A 21,250-nucleotide genomic window follows, 5' to 3' on the forward strand; every position below is an offset into this window, starting at 1 on the left:
TCTTAGAGAACTAATCTCTCTCGGTGGCCATTCAATAAGCCTTCAAATCAAAAAGGTCCCCACATATATGTGTGTGTGTGTGTGTGTGTGTGTGTATGTGTGTGTGTGTGTGTGTGTGTGAGAGAGAGAGAGAGAGAGAGAGAGAGAGAGAGAGATATGACACTTATCTAGGTTCAAATCCTGACGGATTCTTATCACCTATGTGGCCTTGGACAAGTTGGTCATTTGTGAAATCAGAGACTTAGGTTGGATGACTTCTAAGGACTCTCCCAACTCTAAATCTGAATTCCTGTGTATTCTCTTCTTTAAATTGCTTGGGATTTCTTGGTTCCTGGAGTGGGGTGACAAGAGGAAGCAGAAAAAAATGGCTTTATTGACCCAGCATTGGGGCTTTTTTCTTTGACAGCTGACAAAGCCATGGGTCAATTTATACTTTGATTCTCTAGCTGTCTTTCCCAACCAAAGAAAATGGAGAAAACCACAGGTGTGTGATGGAGAAAGCCAGAGAGTGGGTGGTTGGTTTCTTCCTGTCTTATCCACCCCTAGCTGAGTATCTGGATTCTAGTGGAAAGTTGTGGGATGGGCCATCGAGAGTATGGCTTCTGTGTGTGTTGGGTGTCACGTAAGACTTCTAAATCCAAAGCCCAAGGGCTATGGGTGTCAGTCACCCACAGGGATGACAGGGAAATATTGTAAAGATGGAAGTCATTGTTATTGCATTCTCTTGAAGATTATCCTAGCCAATAAAAGACCAACAGTAGTGACTTACATGTTATCCTCCAAGGAGGGGCTGGGTTAAGTTATAATAACAGGACTTTCCTAGCAAGTCTGTTCAAAAATGCGGAAGTCTGAGTGTCCGAAGGGGTATGTTAAGGCAAGAGGAGGGTGGAGTCAGGTGACTGAAGCATGGACACGCAAGCCCTTGGGTACTCCTGCCATCTGTGGGACTATCGCTTTCGGGTTCCTCATCATCTTTAACAAACAGCTCAGCTTCCATCTGGCCCAGCCTGTTTAGCAAACACCTGGCTTTTAGGGCGGGCTCCAAGTCTGTGTCAGGCTTACATCAGGCCCAGGGCTGGAGGTAAACAAAGGGAGCCAAAAAGGGAGGGGCCAGTTTGCCTAGTGATGTGGATGGTACTTACTCAGAGCTGGAAACTCTAGCTCTTTGGTAGACATCCCTTAGCCAGCTCAGCAAGCTGTGTAGTGGGCCAACTTGGGGAAGTTCCCAGCCCTCAGAAGAATAAAAGAGAAGAACTTTTTGGTTTCCAGAGTCCAGAAAAGAAGCCAGTCAGAAAAATTAGAAAAAAAGGTTTATCAAGAATTCCATATCTTCATTTCCATAAAGAATACCTCCTTTGCTCTTTCCTTTTGGACATTCAGGTCTAATGTAAACATCCCTTTCTACCAAACATGTCAGAAACAGCTACCTATCAAGCAGTCAGATGCTGATTGAATGGGAACAATATACTGTTCTGGGTGATATGAGGCAATTACAGATAAGGAGATATAATCCTCGACCTTAAAGGAGTCTAGTTGGGGTATAAGACATCAGCACATTTACAAAAGGAAAAATCATCTTTTGCCTCAAGGAGCTTACATTTTACTGAACTAATATTCACCCATGTGCATGTGAAGGGACATTGAAAGTCTTTTTTTTTTTTAATTTAATAGCCTTTTATTTACATGATATATACATGGGTAATTTTACAGCATTAACAATTGCCAAACCTCTTGTTCCAATTTTTCACCTCTTACCCGACATTGAAAGTCTTAAGTCTGACTTCTTCATTTCACAAATGAGGAAACTGAAACCCAGAGAGGTAAAGTTGACCTAAGGTCACAGAGTTGATAAGTGACTGAGACAGGATTCTAATTTAGATCTGGTGACTCCAAATTTAGAGCTTTCCCCAATGACCCCATTTTCCCTTTCACACAGGCCTCAGTGATATTCAACTTGACCCCTAGTTATAAGCTCTTATCAACGAAATCTTTTTTTCCTTTCCGTGAAAGGGGCTATTGTCCAAATTAACAGTGGGGACCTTGACAATATTCACTGCTTTCCCAATTCAACAACCATTTATTAAATGCCCATTGTGAGCAGTTCACTCTTGTTGGCATTGATTTGGGGAGGTACAGGGAAAGAGGATGGAGGTTGGAAAAAAGTAAATGATATCCTTTGTTAGAGGCAAAGAAAGGAAAAGGAAGCAGTCCTTTTCTGAAGAGAACACTTATTCCAAAAGTCTTAATTACCTGTTTCCAAGAGGGTAAGCTGGCTCCCTGAGGCAGGGCACACCTCCCAGGAACGACAATAAAGAGGTGCTTTAGCCTGGGAACAAAAATGCAGCTTGGCTTGACTCTAAAAATATTCCCACTTGGGCTCCCATAGATGATCAAAGGAAATGCTCCTTAATTGGCCAGTTATGGAAATAGTGAAAGGGACATGGAAACAAGGAAAGGCAGAAAGATTCTTCTTTCCAATTCAATACTTGTTATCTACTTTCTTTTTTAAAAATTTAATTTGTTCCATTAGCAAGCATTTCCCCCCTCTTCTACTCCTTTGATTTAACAAAAAAGAAGAAAATTCGGGTAACAAACAAGGCAAATTCCTACAATGACTATGTCCAATAATGTTTGTCTCATTTTGTAACTGGATTTCACTACCTCCCTGTCAGGAGATAGAGATCATGCTTTATCTTTAGTTCTTGCGAATAGTGCTTTGTTATTGAATTAACCAGAATCCTCAGGTCTTTCAGAAATTTTTTTTTATGTTATTATGTCATTGTTCTCCCAGTTCTGCCCAGTTTGCATCAGTTCATATAGGTCTTCCCACTTTTCTCTGGAACCATCCATTTTATCATTTCTTACTCCATTATGTTTGTATACCATGATTTCTTTTGATCTTAAAAAGATTATAATCTAGTTGGGGAGAGAGTAAATAAAACAAATATACAATATATAATTAAATATGCAGTAATAAAATGGGTTATGATTGGAATTATCAAATATATAGTAAATATATGTATATTGTATATATTTTATGTACATATATAAACATATGTACATGTATGTGTCAAAGTTGTTTTGGAAACTTAGAGAACAGAAAGATTACATGCATATGGAGGGATATCCAGGAGGTGACATTTGAGCTAGGTCATGAATGATTTAGAATTTAGAGTGAACAGCTTGAGCAAAGGCAGTGGGGGAAAAGAAGAGTAAAAAAACATGCTAAAAGAATGTTGAATTGTTCAGCTTAGATGGGATGTAGACCATGTGGGAACTGGGAGAGATAGATCAGGAAAAGTTGGCTGAGAACAGAGAATTAAGGTCTTTGAATGCCAATCTAAGGGGTTTCTTTGTTTGATAAGCTATAGGAGACATTTAACATTTTTAAACAGGGACTGACCTGATCAGACCTGGATTTAGGAAGATTAATCTGGCAGCAATGTATTCACTAATTGAATACTATTGAATAGTTTAGACAGGGGTCCTCAAACTATGGCCCACGGGCCACATGCAGCAGCTGAAGACGTTTATTCCCCTCACCAAGGGCTATGAAGTTTCTTTATTTAAAGGCTCACAAAACAAAATTTTTGTTTTTACTATAGTCTGGCCCTCCAACAGTCTGAGGGACAATGAACTGACCCCCTATTTAAAAAGTTTGAGGACCCCTGGTAGAAGATGCTACAAAGATTGGAGTTGGAAAGAGCAGTTAAGATGTTGCTGTAGTAGTTCATGAGAAATCATAGCAGCCGTTGCTATTGTAATACAGTAATGAGGACCTGAAATAGGATTAGGAAACTGTAATGGATAGAAGATACCTGGAATGATAAAAGCACTGGAACTAGGGTGGTAGTTATATAAATGGAGAGAAGGGCATGGATTGAGAAGGGGAGAGTGTTGTAGAAAATAGTACTGTAGAAATGACAAGATGTATCTGTGTGGGTGGGATGAAGGATTTATGAATTCAGGAAGATTCCAACATTGAGTACATGGATGGCTAGAAGGATGGTGGTGCCCTTAGTGGGGAAGAAAAAGTCAGGAAAGGAGAGGGTTTGGGGAAAAATATGGTGAGCATCATTTTGAATGAACTGAGTTTAGATACCTATAAGACATCCAATTGAAAATGTCCAGTAGGCGGTTGGTGATCCAGGATTGTAGTTCTGGAGTATTTAGCGCTATCTAGATCTGGGAATCTTCAACATAGATGGACTATAGGGGTAAGAACCAGATCTATGATATCCATTAGTATAAGGAACTCTCAGATGAGGAAACTCCCAGTACCAATGCAAGTCAACACTTTCTCGGTCCTGAGAATACTCTGAAGATGAGAATGACCAATATGGATCAGAGGCAAAATTTGAACCCAGATTCTTTTTATTCTAAAGCCCTTGTAGCTATGAAAAGAAATTCAGATCAGCTTGGGAAGACTTTATGGTCTGATACAAAGTAATCAGAACCAGGAAAACAATATACATAATGACTAATGTAAATGGAAAGAAAAACAAAAAAGAGAAATTGCATGCTATGTAACTATAATGACTAAATCTGACCTTGAAGATAACATCAAATGCACTTCCTTCCCTTCTGTATAGATGTGAGGGAGTATGGGAATGGAATAATATATATACTGTCAGCTTCAGTTAATATGTTGGTCAGTTTTGTGGAACTGTTTTTTTCCTTTTTTTCCCATTGTTAATAATGAATTACTCTGGGGAGATAGTAGGATAGGGATAGATTTGGAAATGAAGTTTTTACAAACTATATCTATCTATCTGTCAAGACTAGTCACAAAGGAATGGATTAAGAATGTAGGCAGAAGGATGCCTTTCTTCCTGAAAGAAAAGAGTAAAGGAATAGAGAAAGGTTAAGAACAAAGATTTTTAGGTGTGGATAATAGTGAGGGAAGATAAGGGAACTCAAGTTGGATATATTTGATTTTAGTAAAGTACATAAGCTATGTTGAGATTCTGGCTATGAGGGACAGAGGGCCTGGAGGTCAAGGTCTTTTCAAAGTTGTCCTTTACCTTCATTGAGACCTTATTTATCAGCTGTAAATTCATATATAAATGCAAAACAATGGAGAGTGTTGGGGTGCTGATGATAAAAGGGGATTCCAGAGTTCAGACACATACTAAATTGTGGATGTTGTGTGTGTTTGCTTTCAGTATTTTAAAGCCTTCTCAGACAGCTCTTCTCTTGGAACAGAGTTTTCAGGTATGTATCTGTGGCCTGTTCTTGGGTCTGGCTGACCTGGTCAGACACTTCCAATGTTCTCTCTGATTTCTCAGCCCCTTCCCCTACTCCCATCACATTGCCGTCTTCATTTGTGGTGACTGAGAGGACATAGTACCTGAGGGTTGTCCTTTGAAAAATTCCTTTAGGGGGGAGAGAGAGAGAGAGAGAAAGAGAGAGAGAGAGAGAGAGAGAGAGAGAGAGAGAGAGAGAGAGAGAGAGAGAGAGAGAGAGAGAGAGAGAGAGAGAGAGAAAGAAAGAAAGAAAGAAAGAAAGAAAGAAAGAAAGAAAGAAAGAAAGAAAGAAAGAAAGAAAGAAAGAAAGAAAGAAAGAAAGAAAAGAGAAAGAGAAAGAGAAAGAGAGAGAGAGAGAAGAGGTCAAAGATCAAATTCTCATTAGCCTGGAGATGTCTTTGCCAGGCAGCGTGGCACACACTGGTAATGAAGTGGTATCTAAAAAGTCCCTGGATTTTTTACCTCATCCTCAGGTATAAGAAGGGGCCTTTTTTAGCTAGGATAAGTTTGTGATGGTAAGCGATCAAAGATTGTCCTTTAGGTAAGAAAGATCTTTCTCCCAAAGAAAGGCATAATTTCCTTGGTTTTGAGTGGGAAATCATTATCCTCCATTCTTCTTTCTTTCTGAGGAATGGGTTGAAGCTCCTTGTTTGAAGCTTCAGGAGTTTCTTTATCTGGTATAGGTTTCTATGGCCTCCATCGTAGGGGTTTGGACTATAGTGGCCTAAGTCAAAGGTTCTGTGGCTCTATGACCTTTTATGAAGAAGTACCCTAACACTTCTGATTCTGGAAAGAACATGGGGGAGTACCCTCCACCCCCTAAGGGACAATGGGGAAGGTCACTGCTAACCCAGTCAGCAAAAAAAATTCTGGGGACTTCTAAATCTAGCAAAGATCCATTGCATAATATAAATCCCCTTCAATCAGTTATGTGTTCATTAATGTCCACTAGGCATTAGTGTTTTAGATAAATCTAGATAAATTAGAGTATTTAAGGATACAAAGAAGTGAAAGAGTCCCTGTCCTCAGGAAACTTAGATTCTATTGGGTGAGAAAGTATACACATAAATGTATTTATACAAAATCTGTAAGGTAAATTTGGAAAAGGGTTAGCACTCAAATTTGGGAAGATCAGGAAAGATTTCACGTTGAGCAGGAGTTATTAACTTTTTTTTTTTCATGGATCCCTTTGGTAGTCTGGTAAAGCCTATAGTTCTCTTCCCAGAATGTTTTTAAATTATAAAATAAAATGACAAAGGAAACCATTTATGCTGAAACATAATTATCGAAAGATTTTTAAAACCTAGTTTGAATACCTCAGACTTAGAACCCCTGATGTAAAAAAGGTGTCATTCAACAAAAGTTAAGAAGGAAACAAGAGATTCTAAGGAGTAAGGATGAGGAGGGAGTATATTCCTAAAGAGCAGAGTCATTGCAAAGATGTAGAGATGGGACATGGAATGTTGTTTGTGAAGAACTGGAAGAAGATCAGTTTGGCTAGATCAGAGCATGCAGCCAGAGGAGTCAGTGTGTCATAAGGTTAGAAAGATAAATTGGGGCCAGATAAAGAAGGGGGTTTTCCTAATCTTTGCCACTGAAGAAAGGTCTTTTGGAGTTAATTTTTCTAACTGTTCAATTCCTTCTTTAGTATCTGGGAAAAGTGTTGAAGAGCTTCAAGCATCCCTCATCGATGCCCTGGAGACACATCGTGGTGGACGATGGCCCCCATCTTGTCCCCCATTGTCACCAATCAGGTATTTGGGGTCTGACTGACGCTATCCTGTTCACAAAGACAAAAGGTGTAAGGGGAGAGGGAAGAGCTCAGGGCAGAAGAAGATGGGGCTGATCTGTTATTCCTGTTATCTCCTCCAGGCTGGACCTCCTCCCACAGGGCAGACACAAATGTATCCACCTCTAAGTGATCTCTTTCTGTCTCTTGTTTCTCTTGTCCCATAAATAGAGACATTCACCAGAGCCCTGATTTCAGCTGCCACTGATCTCTTAGCAGCTGCTACAGAGGAATTTCCCAGGGATTTTTTGACTTGCCTCACTCCCCACACATAGAATCAGTGGCCTCTGTTAGTCACAATTGGCCAAATGCTGCTCCAGATGAGAAGTCTTGGTAGGTGGGGAGCATGGGTCACCCCACAAACAGATGTACCTATGGTAGGGTAGAATGGTGGGAGAAGACAGTTGGGATATCTACAGATTTCAGTAGCTATTCACTCTTTTCTTGGTATATCTTTACTAGGTCTTGTCTATTCAACAAGTTTTCACATGATTCATTTGATCATATATCCATTCAACAAATATCTGTAAAATGAAAGATGACTTCTAAAGTGCCTTCTAGTGTCAAATCCTGTGATCCTGTTTTTAAAAGGTTTACTGTGTACTAAGCACTATATCAGGGGATGGGGAAGATATGCCATAAATAATTTTGGATCCAGAACATTTATTTGTTCAAACATGGCAAAAAGAAATCGGCACCCTTTAAGAATAAAGAAAAAAGATACTATTACTGCCAAGTTCCTTGAAAGGAAGCCATTTGCTTCCAGCACCTAGTAAGTGCTGAATAAATGCTTGTTGGCTGAATGTTGATTGTTTTGGAAGGGATAGGCCTCAAGTTAAAACTTGATATTAATTCTCCTTTATAATTACTGATGAGTCTTCTCTGATAATCAAACTGGTTTCATCCATGGACTGTCTTATAGGAATATGGGCGGTATATCTATCTTGCTCAGGTTTTCCCAAAGAGATGGTAAGGATCGGGACTTGGTCCAGGGGTGATTGAGACAGGTTACTATACTATTTCTGTGGGCCCGTGAACAGTAGAGCCAGGTCTGCTAGGGGAGGAAGTGAAACAATATAAATGATCTTGGGTCCAGGAAATTTATTTGGTCAGGCAAGGGAAAGGGGAATTAACAATGCTATCAAGGATTGATGGAGATTCAGCAGACCCATTCTGAGCTGGCAGTAGGGAGCTGCCTATTTCCTCAACTGCATACTTATTTATGACTTGAAAGCACTCTACACTCATTAATTACTAGTTTCTTTATAGCTTTCCTCTGGGAGAACTCTGGATTGTTTTCCCAAGCTTTACAAGCAAGAGAACCCAGAGATCCAGTGATGTATTTGTCAAGGATATGGGTGATAGAGTCCTAGATCAGAACTCAATATGTCCTGATGAATCTTATAACTGGGCTGGTGTCTCATAGCAGGAAACTATCTGTGTTTTCCTGGAGCTAATTTGAATTAGCCCAACAAAGACTAGCCAGATACCTACCATATGCCAGACATCAGAGGTACAAAGATAAAAACAAAACATCTCTTAACTCTCAAGAAGCTTATGTTCCACTGGAATGAAAACAAAATATATAGAAAATTAATACAAAGTAGGATGGGTACAGGAGGGAAAAACTAATTTTTGAGGGGATCAAGAAAGGCCTCTCGTAGTTGGAGGAGATGAGACTGAAAGAGAAATCGGAGGTAAGGATCCAGGTTTCTTTTTTTTTCCACAAATCGAGAAAATTTATTTTATTAAAATTTATTTTTTTCTCTACTTTGTATATACATACTTATATTCCTCCACTCCCAGCCCAACACACATACTCATACATTTTTATTCCTGAGGGCTCTTAAGTCTCTCTTCTGGGACCGTGGAGAAAGTTTGCTGACAAAAAGTTATGTCTGTAGACCTACCTACTTAGTCATCCCTTTAAAAGTACTTTGTGTGTATTAGATATCAATAGGGAAAAGGTTAATTATCTATTGGAGGAGATCTTGGAGTATAAACGAATAAGGAAGAATAGAGTCCTGTAGGAGTTACTGTTCTGTTCATTTGTATGAAGTTGAAATGAAATTACTTTGGATGTGGTATCTTCCTAGATAGACTATAACAGGGTAGATAGAGGCTGCTTCAATTTTAACTGTATCAACAATACTTTGGATGTTTGCTGTTCAGTCATTTCAGTTGTGGTCAGTTCCTTATGATTCCATTTGACTTGACTGCGATATTGGAGTGATTTGCCATTTCCTTCTCTAGATCATTTTATAGATGAGGAGACTGAGGCAAACAAGCTTAAGTGACTTACCCAGGATCATTCAACTCATGTATCTGAGGCCAGATTTGGACTCATGAAGATTAATCTTCCTGACTTCAGGCCTGGTGCTCTATCATTGTGCCATCTTGCTGCCTCAATTTATTATATGTTAGCTAGTGCTTATATTATTTAAACTAACTTGCATTGAACATCTCAGCTACCAGCTTCAAGATCCCATTTTCTATCACCTTATTGAGAGGAATGACTCTAACCTCTTCTGCCATTTTCCTTTTTCTCTTTCACAGTCTATGTGTTCACCAGGATTGCTCAAGGCTCACATGGTCAGCAACTTAAATATGCTGGTATTATTCATTTTGTTAATTAACTTTGTGAAACTGGTTGTTTTCTAAGTCAAATATATTTTGCTTAAAAGTTTTTTTAATTAACGTTTCCAGTTTTTTCTATGACCAACTCTTTTCTTCCCCCAGTGATTTTGGTTTTGCTTGTTTTATTTCTCCCAGTTTTGGGTCTGATTTTTCATTTTGGCTTCTATTCTGTGTCCTCATCTGGAAATGAAGTTGAATTACATGAAGCCCCTTCTGGGTCTGACATGCTATGATTCCTCTTTTTAATGATCATAAGAGAATCAGATTTTAAGTTCCTGTGGTACTTTTTGCATCAGGTCCTTGCCCGTGCCAAATTGATAAACGTTTATTAAATGTTTGTGCTGTGTTAAGCATTAAGGATACAAAAAGAGACAAAAATGCTCTCCAAGAGCTTGCAGTTATATAATATAATATAATATACCTTATATACAATATACATTATAATATACATTAGTATATGGTTCTTTTTCTACTTTATTGCTGTTTTTGCTGCCTCTGGGCATCCACATTTTTTCTGCCAAATAACGTGGATTTGTCATATTGCTGTGTGCACAGCATACCCCACTGAGTGGGATCTAGATAGCAGATACCCTTTCTTTTTGTTTTTTCCTGAATCCCAGATTTTGATTGAATGAACTGTCTCTTCTTCCATTTGCTTTTATTTCTCTCTTATATCCACTTTCTTCTCATTTGAACCTTTCTCTTGATTTATAAGCATTTGCTTTTTCTCTTCCATATCCCCTCCAGAAAAGAAAACCAATAAATATTCATAAGCAGCCAAAATAAATTCCTGCATTAGCCAGTGCCTAAAAATGCATGTCTCTTTCTGCATCCCATGTTTACCACCTCTCTGTCAGGAGTAGATAGCATGTTCATCATCAATCCTCTGGAGGCTCCAAGAAAGCTAAATCCTCGACTCTCAAAAAAGAAGGAAGAAGGGATCTAATGAAGGAACAATATTCACCTAGAACTAGAACAAGGGCTCAGCACTCTCCCACTGAGAGGCAAAATGCCCATTTTTCCTCCTCCTTTGCTGATAACTATAGGTGACTTGTTGCCCAGTGATTAGAGCACTGAGACTGGAGTTAGGAACACCTGAGTTCAAATATGGTCTCAGACACTAGCTGTGTGATCCTAGGCAAGTCTGCCTCCGTTTCCTCAGTTATAAAATATCACAAACCTCTCAGGATTTTGTGATAATCAAATGAGATAAAATGAGTAAAAGCTTGGTACAGTAGGCACATCACCCTTTTCTTCCCCGTGCTTTAAAAGCCTGGGATGAGCTGGCAAAGTATGCCTCTGGCAGAATGATTCGGGAGGTTTTATTGCCATTCTCCGAGTCTTGTGTCATTACCATTGTCTCATGCGCACATGGGGAGTCAGCTGTCCTTTGGACTGGAGCAATGGCACCCTTTCCAGTGGGCACAGCCAATGTTATTATCTCTTACAGGCTGGACGAGATTAATAGTTTCTTCTTGAGAAACAGTGATGATTACCTGGCCGTGATCTTTGAGAAGAAGGACTCCTACTTGGGTAGAGAGGTAAGATCACCTGAGCTCGCTGGGGAGCAAGGTGAAAGTTTAGGTGTGGGAGTTGTTGCCCTTTGGGGTGGGGTGGGAGTGGGGTTTGACCTGCCAGCTGCTTTCACTTGGGAGACATCTTCTGGGGAAGACAGGTACTACAGCAGCTTTGTGGCAGAATCATAGAAAAGGAATGAATTTTAAAAAGCAGCTGTCCCAGGGCTCTCTTTTTATAGAGAAGGAAACTGAGGCTCAGGCGTCTCAGATGTCTAAGGTTACAGAAAAGTCAAGTGGGCCAACTGGGACTAGAATCAAAGGCTTGAGTTTTTTTTAATTGTATTTTGTTTTGGGTTTTGGTTTTTGGCTTTTTGTTTTTTTTTGGACTAGACTTGTGATTTCAATAGTATTGGGTAACTCCTGGGAGACAGAGGGGGGAACAGCAATAAAATTACCCATGCAGGCTGATTGACTCTTGCTCTGAAGCTTAGAGCCTTAGAGAGCATGGACCTGGGGGAAAGAAAAGGGAGCAGAGGAGTGCCAGCAGAGAGAATTGAACCTTCCTTCAGAACCTGGATTTCTAATGTACTAGTCGGTGTCAGACCGAAGTACAAATGGACCCTGTGGGCTCAGAAAACCTCAAGTAAAAATGGTTGATGTGATATTTTTATTTTTATTTATTTTGTTGAACATTTCACAATTACATTTTAATCTGGTTTGGAAGAGTATCCATGTTGGAGGCGGGGGGAGTGTGTCAATATAGCTTAGATGCCTCTTTCCCAAGATTTTTTTCCCATCACATTGCCTCCCTCTCTGTCTCCCTTTGTCTCTCTCTCTTTCTCCCTTCCTCCCTTTTTTCCTCTGTTTGTTTCCCTTCCATCCTTGTTTTTGTCTTTGTCTTTGTCTGTGTCTGTCTCTCTTCCTCTCCCTCCTTCTTCCTTCTGTGTCCCTGTCTCTGTCTTTGATTCTCTCTCTCTGTCTCTCTCTCTCTCTCTCTCTCTGTCCCTATCTTCCATTCTTCTCTTCATCTCTGTCTCTCTCCATCTGTCTGTCTCTCTTTGTCTAAGTGTCTCTCTGTCTCTCTCCCCTCCATCCTTCTCTATCACTCTGCCTTTGTCCCGCTCTCTCTTTCCATTTCTGTGTGTTTCCCTGTGTCTTTCTTTGTCTCTCTCTCCTCCATCCTTTTCTCTGTGTCTCTGTGTGTGTCTGTCTCTCCCCTCCATCTCTCTTTCTTTTGCTCTGTCTCTCTTCCCTCTGTCCTTCTCTCTGTCTCTGTCTTTCTCCCTCACCCCCTGTGTCTCTCTGCTTCTCTGTCTCTCCTCTGTCCTTTTCTACCCCCCTCACTGCCCCTCCCCATAGCCCTTGTTATTCATGAATTAATTTAATTCAAAATTGGATTAGTCTTGTGCCTGGGTGAGATTTCTAGCTCTGCTTCAAAAGAACCCTAGAGAAAAGGAGAAAGGGGGAAAGGAGACTGTACTGTGGCACAAAGGAATGAGGATGGATTTAGAATTTGAAGAATGGATTCCATTCCTTGCCTGGAACTCAGTCTTTAATAAAAGAATTTCTTAGTAAAGATCGCTAAATCAAATTACTAAAGTAATCTTTAAGTGAGCTTTACTTTGATGGACCTCAGTTTCTTCATTTGTAAAATGAGGAAGATGATGTGCAAGGTACTTTCCACATCTAAAGCTAGGACCCTGTGATTGTCAATACTAAGGAAAATTCTATGCAGTCACTGTGCTGGATGGGCTGAACTGAGGAAGATCACCCTGATGACCTGGAAGCAGGAGGGGTGGGGAAAGGGAAATACAGGCACCTATTCTCACCCCTGGGTGCAAGGTCAGTGTCTTTCTCCATTACCATCCCCTAACTCCTTGAAATGACAGTAGGCAAGACAGGGACCACAAGAAATGATTGTAGGATGGGCCAATAAGCACTGCCTTTAAAGGATTTCCCCCCTAAGTTTTCAAGTGAGAAGGTTGGGTAAGTGGTCTGTGGGTTTCTTAGTTGGTATTACGCGTGGCAGTGACCATGAAAAGAAAGGTTTGAGAAGCTTAACCCTAGATCACTGGGAGCCAGCACTCTCTAGCTCTCTACTAGCCTGAGAGTCTAGTTTGGAGTCAAAGGATCAGAATTCAAATTATGATACCTGTGTGACCAAACTCATTCTGGGGCTCAGTTTCTTCTTTTGTAAAAAAAAAAATTTTTGTTGTAAAATGGTTTCCGAAGTTCCATCCAGTTCTAAAACTGTGGTTCTGCCATTCCAAGAGCACTGAGAACAGAGACTGACCATCCCTCAGGTTGTTCTGTGCAATGCCTCTTCCTTCAACAGATTCGCTGATTTTTACAGGTGGAGCTGGACCTGTCTCAGTATCATGGCATCAAAGTGCGCAGGGCCTTGGATGTGCAGGAGGATCTAGTGAAGAAATTTGCAGTTACCAACTTCCCTTCATGCTACCTACTGAGCGGAAATGGTTCTAGTTTCAAGGTTCCTGTGTAAGTACTTCCTCAATTCACCCCTCTTCCTCCCACCAGCCTGATCCCTGCCCCCATTTCCTGCACAGAATAGGCATCAGCAACCCTGGCTCTGTCCCCCCAAATGTTCCAGCCCATCACAACTTTGAAACTTGACTCTATCCGTGGTGTTGGTGGGCAGACACACTGGCAAGCTTGCTTACTTGGCAGGGAACCAAACGTGTCTGACCCTCCCTCCCTTTGGTTTCCTAATTGCAGAAAAGTTCATTAGAAATCTGACAATAGCCAGTTCCGAAAAGCTGGCAGAGAACAATGAGCCCAGCGCGGGGCCCCTCTGGCAGTCCCCTTCGATGAATAACGTGTTAAATAGGGGCCAGATGGTGCCTTCCTCCCCTCAATGGATGATGGATGTCAGGCTAGCACTCGAAGGAAGAGCGTGGAGGACAGGGACACAAAAGCTTGGACCTCAGGTTGTCTCTGGAAGTGATCTGGGGTTGGGAGGCAGTGAATGGTGCCATCCTTTTCCTCTGCATGGGGCAAGGGTGAGTTAGCTCTTCCTGGAGACCCTGCTGCCCCTGACTGAGTCCGCTCTGCCCTCTCCTGGGTAGACCTGGCTGGTAGGATTTGCACTGAGACAGGATGGCATGAGTGAGTGGCAGAGAGGGGCAGGAAGGGGGTTTGGCCTTCTGGGCGAGCTCAGATGATGCCAGCTCTGGCAGAGAGCAGTGTTATTGTTTCCTTGCTATAGAGTTGGTGGAGGGGAAAATTGCTTGTGACGATGCCATCTCCCAGCCATCTGCTCATCGATAAACATCGGGTCGTGAAATCAGGGCGGAAAGTGATGGTTTCTCGCTGCCAGCTCCCCTGCCACTGTGCCTCACTCCCAGCCTCTCTCTTGGGTGGGGGATCTGTCCTTTAGCCCTTCCCTGCTTTCCTCTCCCTCCCAAGCCAGAGGATTCATAGCCTCAGTGTCCCCGGAGCCCTGTCTGAGCCTTAGCACTGTTTGCTGGGACCAACGACCACACAAGTGACCTGACTGTGTAGTGTCAAAGGAGGCGATATCAGGGATCAGATGAGTTGTGGCTACAGGCATAAAAGGGGAGAACTGGCCTTCTCCAACCTCCCTGCACGGCCAAACCTTTAAGCACCTCAGAAACATGATCTCAGACATCCGCAGCCGAGGGAGGCACATACATCTGTGGGGTGAGGTGATGTGTGAATGTGTCCGGGAACCCCCGTGCACACACAGATTGAAATACAAATGTAGTCCCGCAGATTAGAGCAGAAGGCAGGAAGCAAAGTCTGCAATTAGGAGGGTAAACTGTTGCATGTAGTGTTCTATGTGGTTACTGTATCCGGTGTTTTTGTTTAACTGTTAAAAGGAAGGTTTCACTTTCAAGAGACACGGAGATGGGAGTAATTCCAGAAATGACAATGATGTTAAAACAAAGGTAGCAATAAAAGCTTTTTCAAGTTAAAAACACCCAGTTCAGTAATAATAATAACCATATTATTATATATTATTATAAATAATAAATAACAATTTCAAGTTAAAAATATCCAGTTCAGTAATAATTATCATATTATTATATATTATTATAAATAATAAATAACCATTTCAAGTTAAAAATATCCAGTTCAGTAATAATAATTATCATATTATTATATATTATTATAAATAATAAATAACCATTTCAAGTTAAAAATACCCAGTTCAGTAATAATAATAATTACCATATTGTTATATATTATTATAAATAATAAATAATCATTTCAAGTTAAAAATACCCAGTTCAGTAATAATAATAATTATCATATTATTATATATGATTATAAATAATAAATAACCATTTCAAGTTAAAAATATCCAGTTCAGTAATAATAATTATCATATTATTATATATTATTATAAATAAAAGTTTCAAGTTAAAAATACCCAGTTCAGTAATAATAATAATTACCATATTGTTATATATTATTATAAATAATAAATAATAGTTTCAAGTAAAAAATACCCAGTTCAGTAATAATAATTTGATCATGTATTATTATAAATAATAATAAATAACAATGTGCATTTATACATAATATTCATTGATAAGAATTAATACAATTAATTAATAATAACAATGTGCTTCAAGGTTGGCAAAAATATTTACAAAAGTTATCTCATTTGATTCTCACAACAACTTGGGAAGTAGATTCTATAAATCCCCATCTCACAGGTGAAAGAGCATTGGTGCTAAAGTGAAAGTGCTTGTATTCAAATCCTGTCTCTGATGCTTATTACTTCTACGACCCTGGACAAGTCTCTTAAGTTTCCCTCATGAAGGAGTTGGAGTAGATGATCTCTAAGATTCTTTCTAGCTCTAGATCCCATAGGTTCCATAGGATCCCTGGATTATTGTCACCCTTCTGGTAGTTCAGTCGATTTATGGCATATATAACTTCCATTGTGAACCTTCTTGCCCAATGGAAAGGGTGAAACAAAACCCAGTAAGAGGTCTTGACATGACAGGACATGGAAGGAGAGACTGGCTTTCTTGAGATTCCTATCCATCCCCAATCCCTTTTCTTTTTTTCTTCTACCAAGACTCCATAACCTTAGATCCCCTTAGGGGCTGGATCAGTTTTCCTGCAGAGGTCTTTCCCTCCCTGAAGAGGACCCTGCAAGAGCAGATTCTCTAGAATAGCACCTTCTAACCAGACCAACATTTTGTCTTTCGCAAGATTGAAAATAGTTTGTAACTCCTCTGGGCATCTAGCTGCTTTTGAAATGAAATATAGAAGATTCCAATCAGGCAGTTTTTCCATAAAGGAATATGGATGGAAGATAAAAATATTCTTTTCTCGAACTATTCCAGAGGTTAGGCAGATAGATACTTGAAAAATCTTACTAATGTTTCTTAAAGAAAAATCTTCACCCCTTAGAGTCTCTTTTAACCCATTCTTGGTAATGAACCATGGGTCAGAGACGTCCTCTTGCTTTTTTCTGGCAAGGTGCAGGCATTTCTGTAAGGAGATTGGGATTTTAGTAGATTGGTTTTGACTATCTCCTCCCAGCCCCAGTGAGTGCCTCTTCATTTATATTTTTCTGTCTCTCTCCCTTCACAGGCTTATGGAATCCAGATCTCTTTATAGCACTTACCTCCAGAAGTTACCTGGAGTGGGCAAAAAGAGTTTAACCCCAACAGTGCATCCAAACACATCAGAACGGATAGCACCTCCTGTTATTAAACCCATAGATCGGTAAGCACGCTGCTGAACCTTCTTCTGCTCTGTAATGATCGTTGACTCCATTTTCTACTCTTCCACTTGTCCAGGAATCCTTCTTGACTACTTTGGGTGTGTGGGGAGTGTTAGTAAGAAGTGTAAGAAGAACCCTTGAGATGGAAGTATTATTAGGAACCATCTCATCCAGAGTCCCACATAATATAGGATGTTATTGAAGGGATTTCTATTGTCAACTACCTGATGTCATGGTTCTCTTTGAGAGTGAAGGACAAATAATAACAACCAAGTCAAAACAACTATCCCTCCTAGCTCTGAATTTCTATCAATATCCCTGACAGATAGATGAGCCATCCAGCTTCAGAACTGGAGGATCATGGAGTGTCAGCGTGATCCCTGCATATAAGGATCATATGTAAATTCATAAAACCTACCAGGATTTTGATTGCCAAAATAATATTCCCAAAACATGTCTTATGGACACACTTCTTCTCAGAAGTCTTGTCTTTAAAATACAAGACCTAAAATTTTCACTCTGGTGTTTAATGCCTTCCACAGTTTGGCTCCCACTAATCTTTTGCTTTAAGTTCTTTCTTTATACACTCTCTGTTCCACTCAAACTGGCCTGCTTGGCTCTTCCCCTTTTATGGTATTTTATCTGCCTACTCTACAACCCTTTGTATGTATTGGGAATGTATCCCTCTCACCTCTGCCTCATTGAAACTCTAGCTTCCTTCGAGAATAGCTGGATTCTTATGAGCCAGCCAAGTGGTGCCATAGGTCCATAGAGCCCTAGATCTTGAATCAGGAAGATCTGAGTTCAAATCATATACTTATTAGCTGTATGACCCTGGACAATTCATTTGATCCTGTTTGCCTCAGTCTTTGCATCTGTAAAATGGCCTGGAGAAAAAAAATGGCAACCCACTCTAGTGTCTTTGCCAAGATAACCCCAAAAGGATCATGGAGAGTCAGGCACTTAAAACAATTAAACAACAAATCTGTATTTTCCCATTAGAATGTTAGCACTTCAAGAGATTGGGTTGTAGGTTGTTGTTGTTATTGTTGTTGCTTTTTAAAATTTTAGATTTTTAAAAATCCCCAGCACACACCTTGCCTATAGTAGACACTTAATATGTTTGTTTACTTTCCTTTTATTACTTTATTTTTTTTAATTAATTTGTGGAATAATACTTTAATTTGTTGAATTTATTGGTGGGGATTTTACCTGGAGTGGGCAAAAAGAGTTTAACCCCAACAGTGCATCCAAACACAGGATTCATTTTCAAAATATCCTGGTTTTTCACTGGGCATCTCCTATGAAGGCTAGATAGCTTTTGTTTTTATTCTTGTTGTAAACTACCTAATAGTCCTAGTTGTGTAGGTAAGTTCTGGAAAATGAAACTGTAACTATCTGGATAGCACATCCAATATCCCTGCTCTAAGCCTCAAATTATGTGGAAATTTTCCAAATTTTGTGACTGCAGGAGGATTCTGTTGACTTCCTATGGACATATTGAAGAAAAGGAGGAAAGTCTCTAGGAATAATAGAAGCAAAAGTGCAACATGCTCATTTATTTTAAATTTAAATTAAATTTAAGAGTTAAATTTTAGAAAATTATCTTTTGTTTATATTTTACCTTTGTTTCCAAATATATTCCTTTCCAAAAATATTCTCTAACTGGGGAGCCATCCCTTGTAACCAAGAATTAAAAAGAAGAGTAGGCAAGGGAACAGATACTGAGAAGGAGGCAAAGCAGGGAAGGAGGTACATTCTCATATCACTTCTTTCAGCATTTAATTTTAATGTTTTATACGTCTTCATTTTGCATCTGTTCATATAAGTTTTTCCATGCTTCTCTGTAGTTATGTTCACACAGCAAAGTAATATTCACTTATTCACGTTTCATGGTTTATTTAACCATTACCCCAATCAATGGGCAGCTGCTTTATTTCCAGTTCCTTGCTATTATTTTTTTAAATGGTGCTAAAAAAAAATATTTTGGTATATATGGGACCTTTAAAAAAATCACTGATTACTCATTGATTTTGGAAGGGATTGAAAGTCCCAGTGATTCAGAATCCACTTTGAAAGTGAAAAATCTATGGAATATTATTGTTCTATAAGAAATGACCAGCAAGATGATTTCAGAGAGGCTTGGAGAGACTTACATGAACTAGTGCTAAGTGAAGTGAGCAAAATCAGGAGATCATTGTACACAACAACAGCAAGATTATACTATGATCAATTCTGATAGATGTGACTCTCTTCAACAATGAGATGATTCAGGCCAGTTCCAATAGTCTTATGTTTAAGATAGCCATCTACATCCAGAGAGAAGAGTGTGGATACTGACTGTGGATCACAACAACAAAAACATTTTCACTCTTTTTGTTGTAGTTTGCTTGCATTTTGTTTTCTTTCTCACTTTTTCCCTTTTTGATCTGATTTTTCTTGTGCAGCATGATAATTGTGGAAATATGTATAGAAGGTGGGGGAATGGAGGGAAAAAATTTGTAACACAAGGTTTTGCAAGGGTGAATGTTGAAAATTACCCATGCATATGTTTTGAAAATAAAAATCTTTAATTAAAGAAAAAGTGGAAAGTCAAAAAGCATCCTTAACAGAGACTGAAAAGTGGGCAGTGTGGCGTTTATTGCCTAAAGCAAGATAGAAAGTGGCCGTTATGTAAATGTAAGCCTCTGGTTTACCAGTAAAGCTAAGTAGATAAGTAAGTGCCTTTGGAAAGAAACTGCTCTGGAGAGAAAATAATTAATAATATCTAATAATTGTGTCAGTCCTTATTGTTTTCAGAGTGCTTTTGAGTCCATTGTTTTGTTGTTTGTCCAACAAACCTGTGAGATAAAATAGATATTATTTATTTTCATTTTATAGGATGATATATTTAGAGTTGTAAAGAACCATAGAAATGGCATTCAATATCCTCAATTTAGAGTTGAGGTGCTAAATGATGTCTTTAAAGTCAGGATTCAAACACAGATCTTTTCACTCCTTATCTATAGTTTTTTACATTTTACCCCATTTTCTTACATTGAGAAAATAGAGAACCAGAAAGGTCAATTTAACCTTAAATCAAAGTTAATTCCCTTCCTTGCCTGAAGTCATGTGCAGAGGGCCATAGACAGTGGGGGAACTCTGTGGGGTATAAGACCCTTCAGCCCAGAGGGAACCTGCTAATAATGTCTGGTTCAGTTCCCCATCTCCCCTAAGGGCTCTCAGCCTTTCTGAGAAGTCAGGGGCCGGTGACAGTCTGTGTTGTGATTGAAGCAGAGTGATACCAAGTGGCAAAGAGACCTCTATATACAATAGTAAGTTGTTCTTGTGGTCCCATGGGCACAGTATATACTTGATGCATGCATGGTGTTGTTTTGGTTACATAAGCGTATATAAAGGGGGAAGACCTTAGAATAAACAGACTCATCCTCATCACTCCTCCATTAAGAGAATATATTTTAACCATCCCAACTTGGAGGCTCTAGAAAGCAGGACACAACAGTCATGTAGTTTGATTGTTAAAAAATGAAAATTAGAATTCAGTTCTCAAGGAGTATGATCATTGTTAATGACAATTCAGAACTGTCTGGCTAGAAAAGTTCAACTTTGAGGAAGCTTTGCTGACACTGGAGTGACTTGAAATTCCCCTTACTTCATCCTGGGCTGATCCAGGCTTTCTGTGGTGGCTATTTAAATATAGTAGCCCCCCACTTACGCTGTAGCTTTGTCATTTAACTCTTGTAACTAAATTTTTGGGACACAAAATTATACTTGATTAACAGAAAGTGTTTGATTTGTATACCTATTTTATATACCTATATACCTGGAGTCAAGGACAAATTTCTCTGGCGAGTGGAAAAAGTTTGAGAAACCCTGACTTAGATAACACTTAGGCACTCAATAAGTATTTGAATGAATTCCTAGATGATTGTAACTTGGAGGACATCCAGTCACCTGCCCCAGAGAGAATCTTTCCCCCTTAAAGATCTCTTTCCCAGACTCTAAAAGGGCAGAGCAGGTGTAGGAGTGTAGAAAGATTCAAGGAGCCTGTAATTCTCTCCCGGAGGGGCATGGCTACCTAACAAGAGTAGTCCATCAGCTAGGAAAGGGTCAGAGACAAAAATGGAGCCAATTTCCATGTTAGGCTGGGCTTCCTCAATTCTTGGCAGTTGTGAATGAACCTCCCAGGAAACACCAGCCCCAAAGTCCTGAAAAAGAGGTTCAGGTCCCAGAACATGCTTGATAAGGTGACCCAACAGATAGAGCAGGAGTTAAGAAGACCTGAATTCAAATCAGGCCTTACTGGCTGTGTGACACTTGGCAGTCTCAGTTTTCT

General features: G+C 39.7%; 1 protein-coding gene across 1 annotated transcript in view; it reads left to right on the top strand.

The window, feature by feature from the left end:
* The window catches only part of QSOX1 (quiescin sulfhydryl oxidase 1), a 58,201-nt gene that overhangs the window by 19,799 nt on the left and 17,152 nt on the right, over nt 1–21,250 (top strand). Inside the window, exons 3-7 of the mRNA XM_012547711.3 lie at nt 5,166–5,214; nt 6,895–7,000; nt 11,123–11,213; nt 13,543–13,688; nt 16,782–16,916. Of these exons, the coding sequence (XP_012403165.1) occupies nt 5,166–5,214; nt 6,895–7,000; nt 11,123–11,213; nt 13,543–13,688; nt 16,782–16,916 (527 nt within the window). The remainder of the gene's footprint in view (nt 1–5,165; nt 5,215–6,894; nt 7,001–11,122; nt 11,214–13,542; nt 13,689–16,781; nt 16,917–21,250) is intronic.

Source organism: Sarcophilus harrisii, chromosome 4, assembly GCF_902635505.1.
Source record: "Sarcophilus harrisii chromosome 4, mSarHar1.11, whole genome shotgun sequence".
Taxonomy (NCBI): Eukaryota; Metazoa; Chordata; class Mammalia; order Dasyuromorphia; family Dasyuridae; genus Sarcophilus; species Sarcophilus harrisii.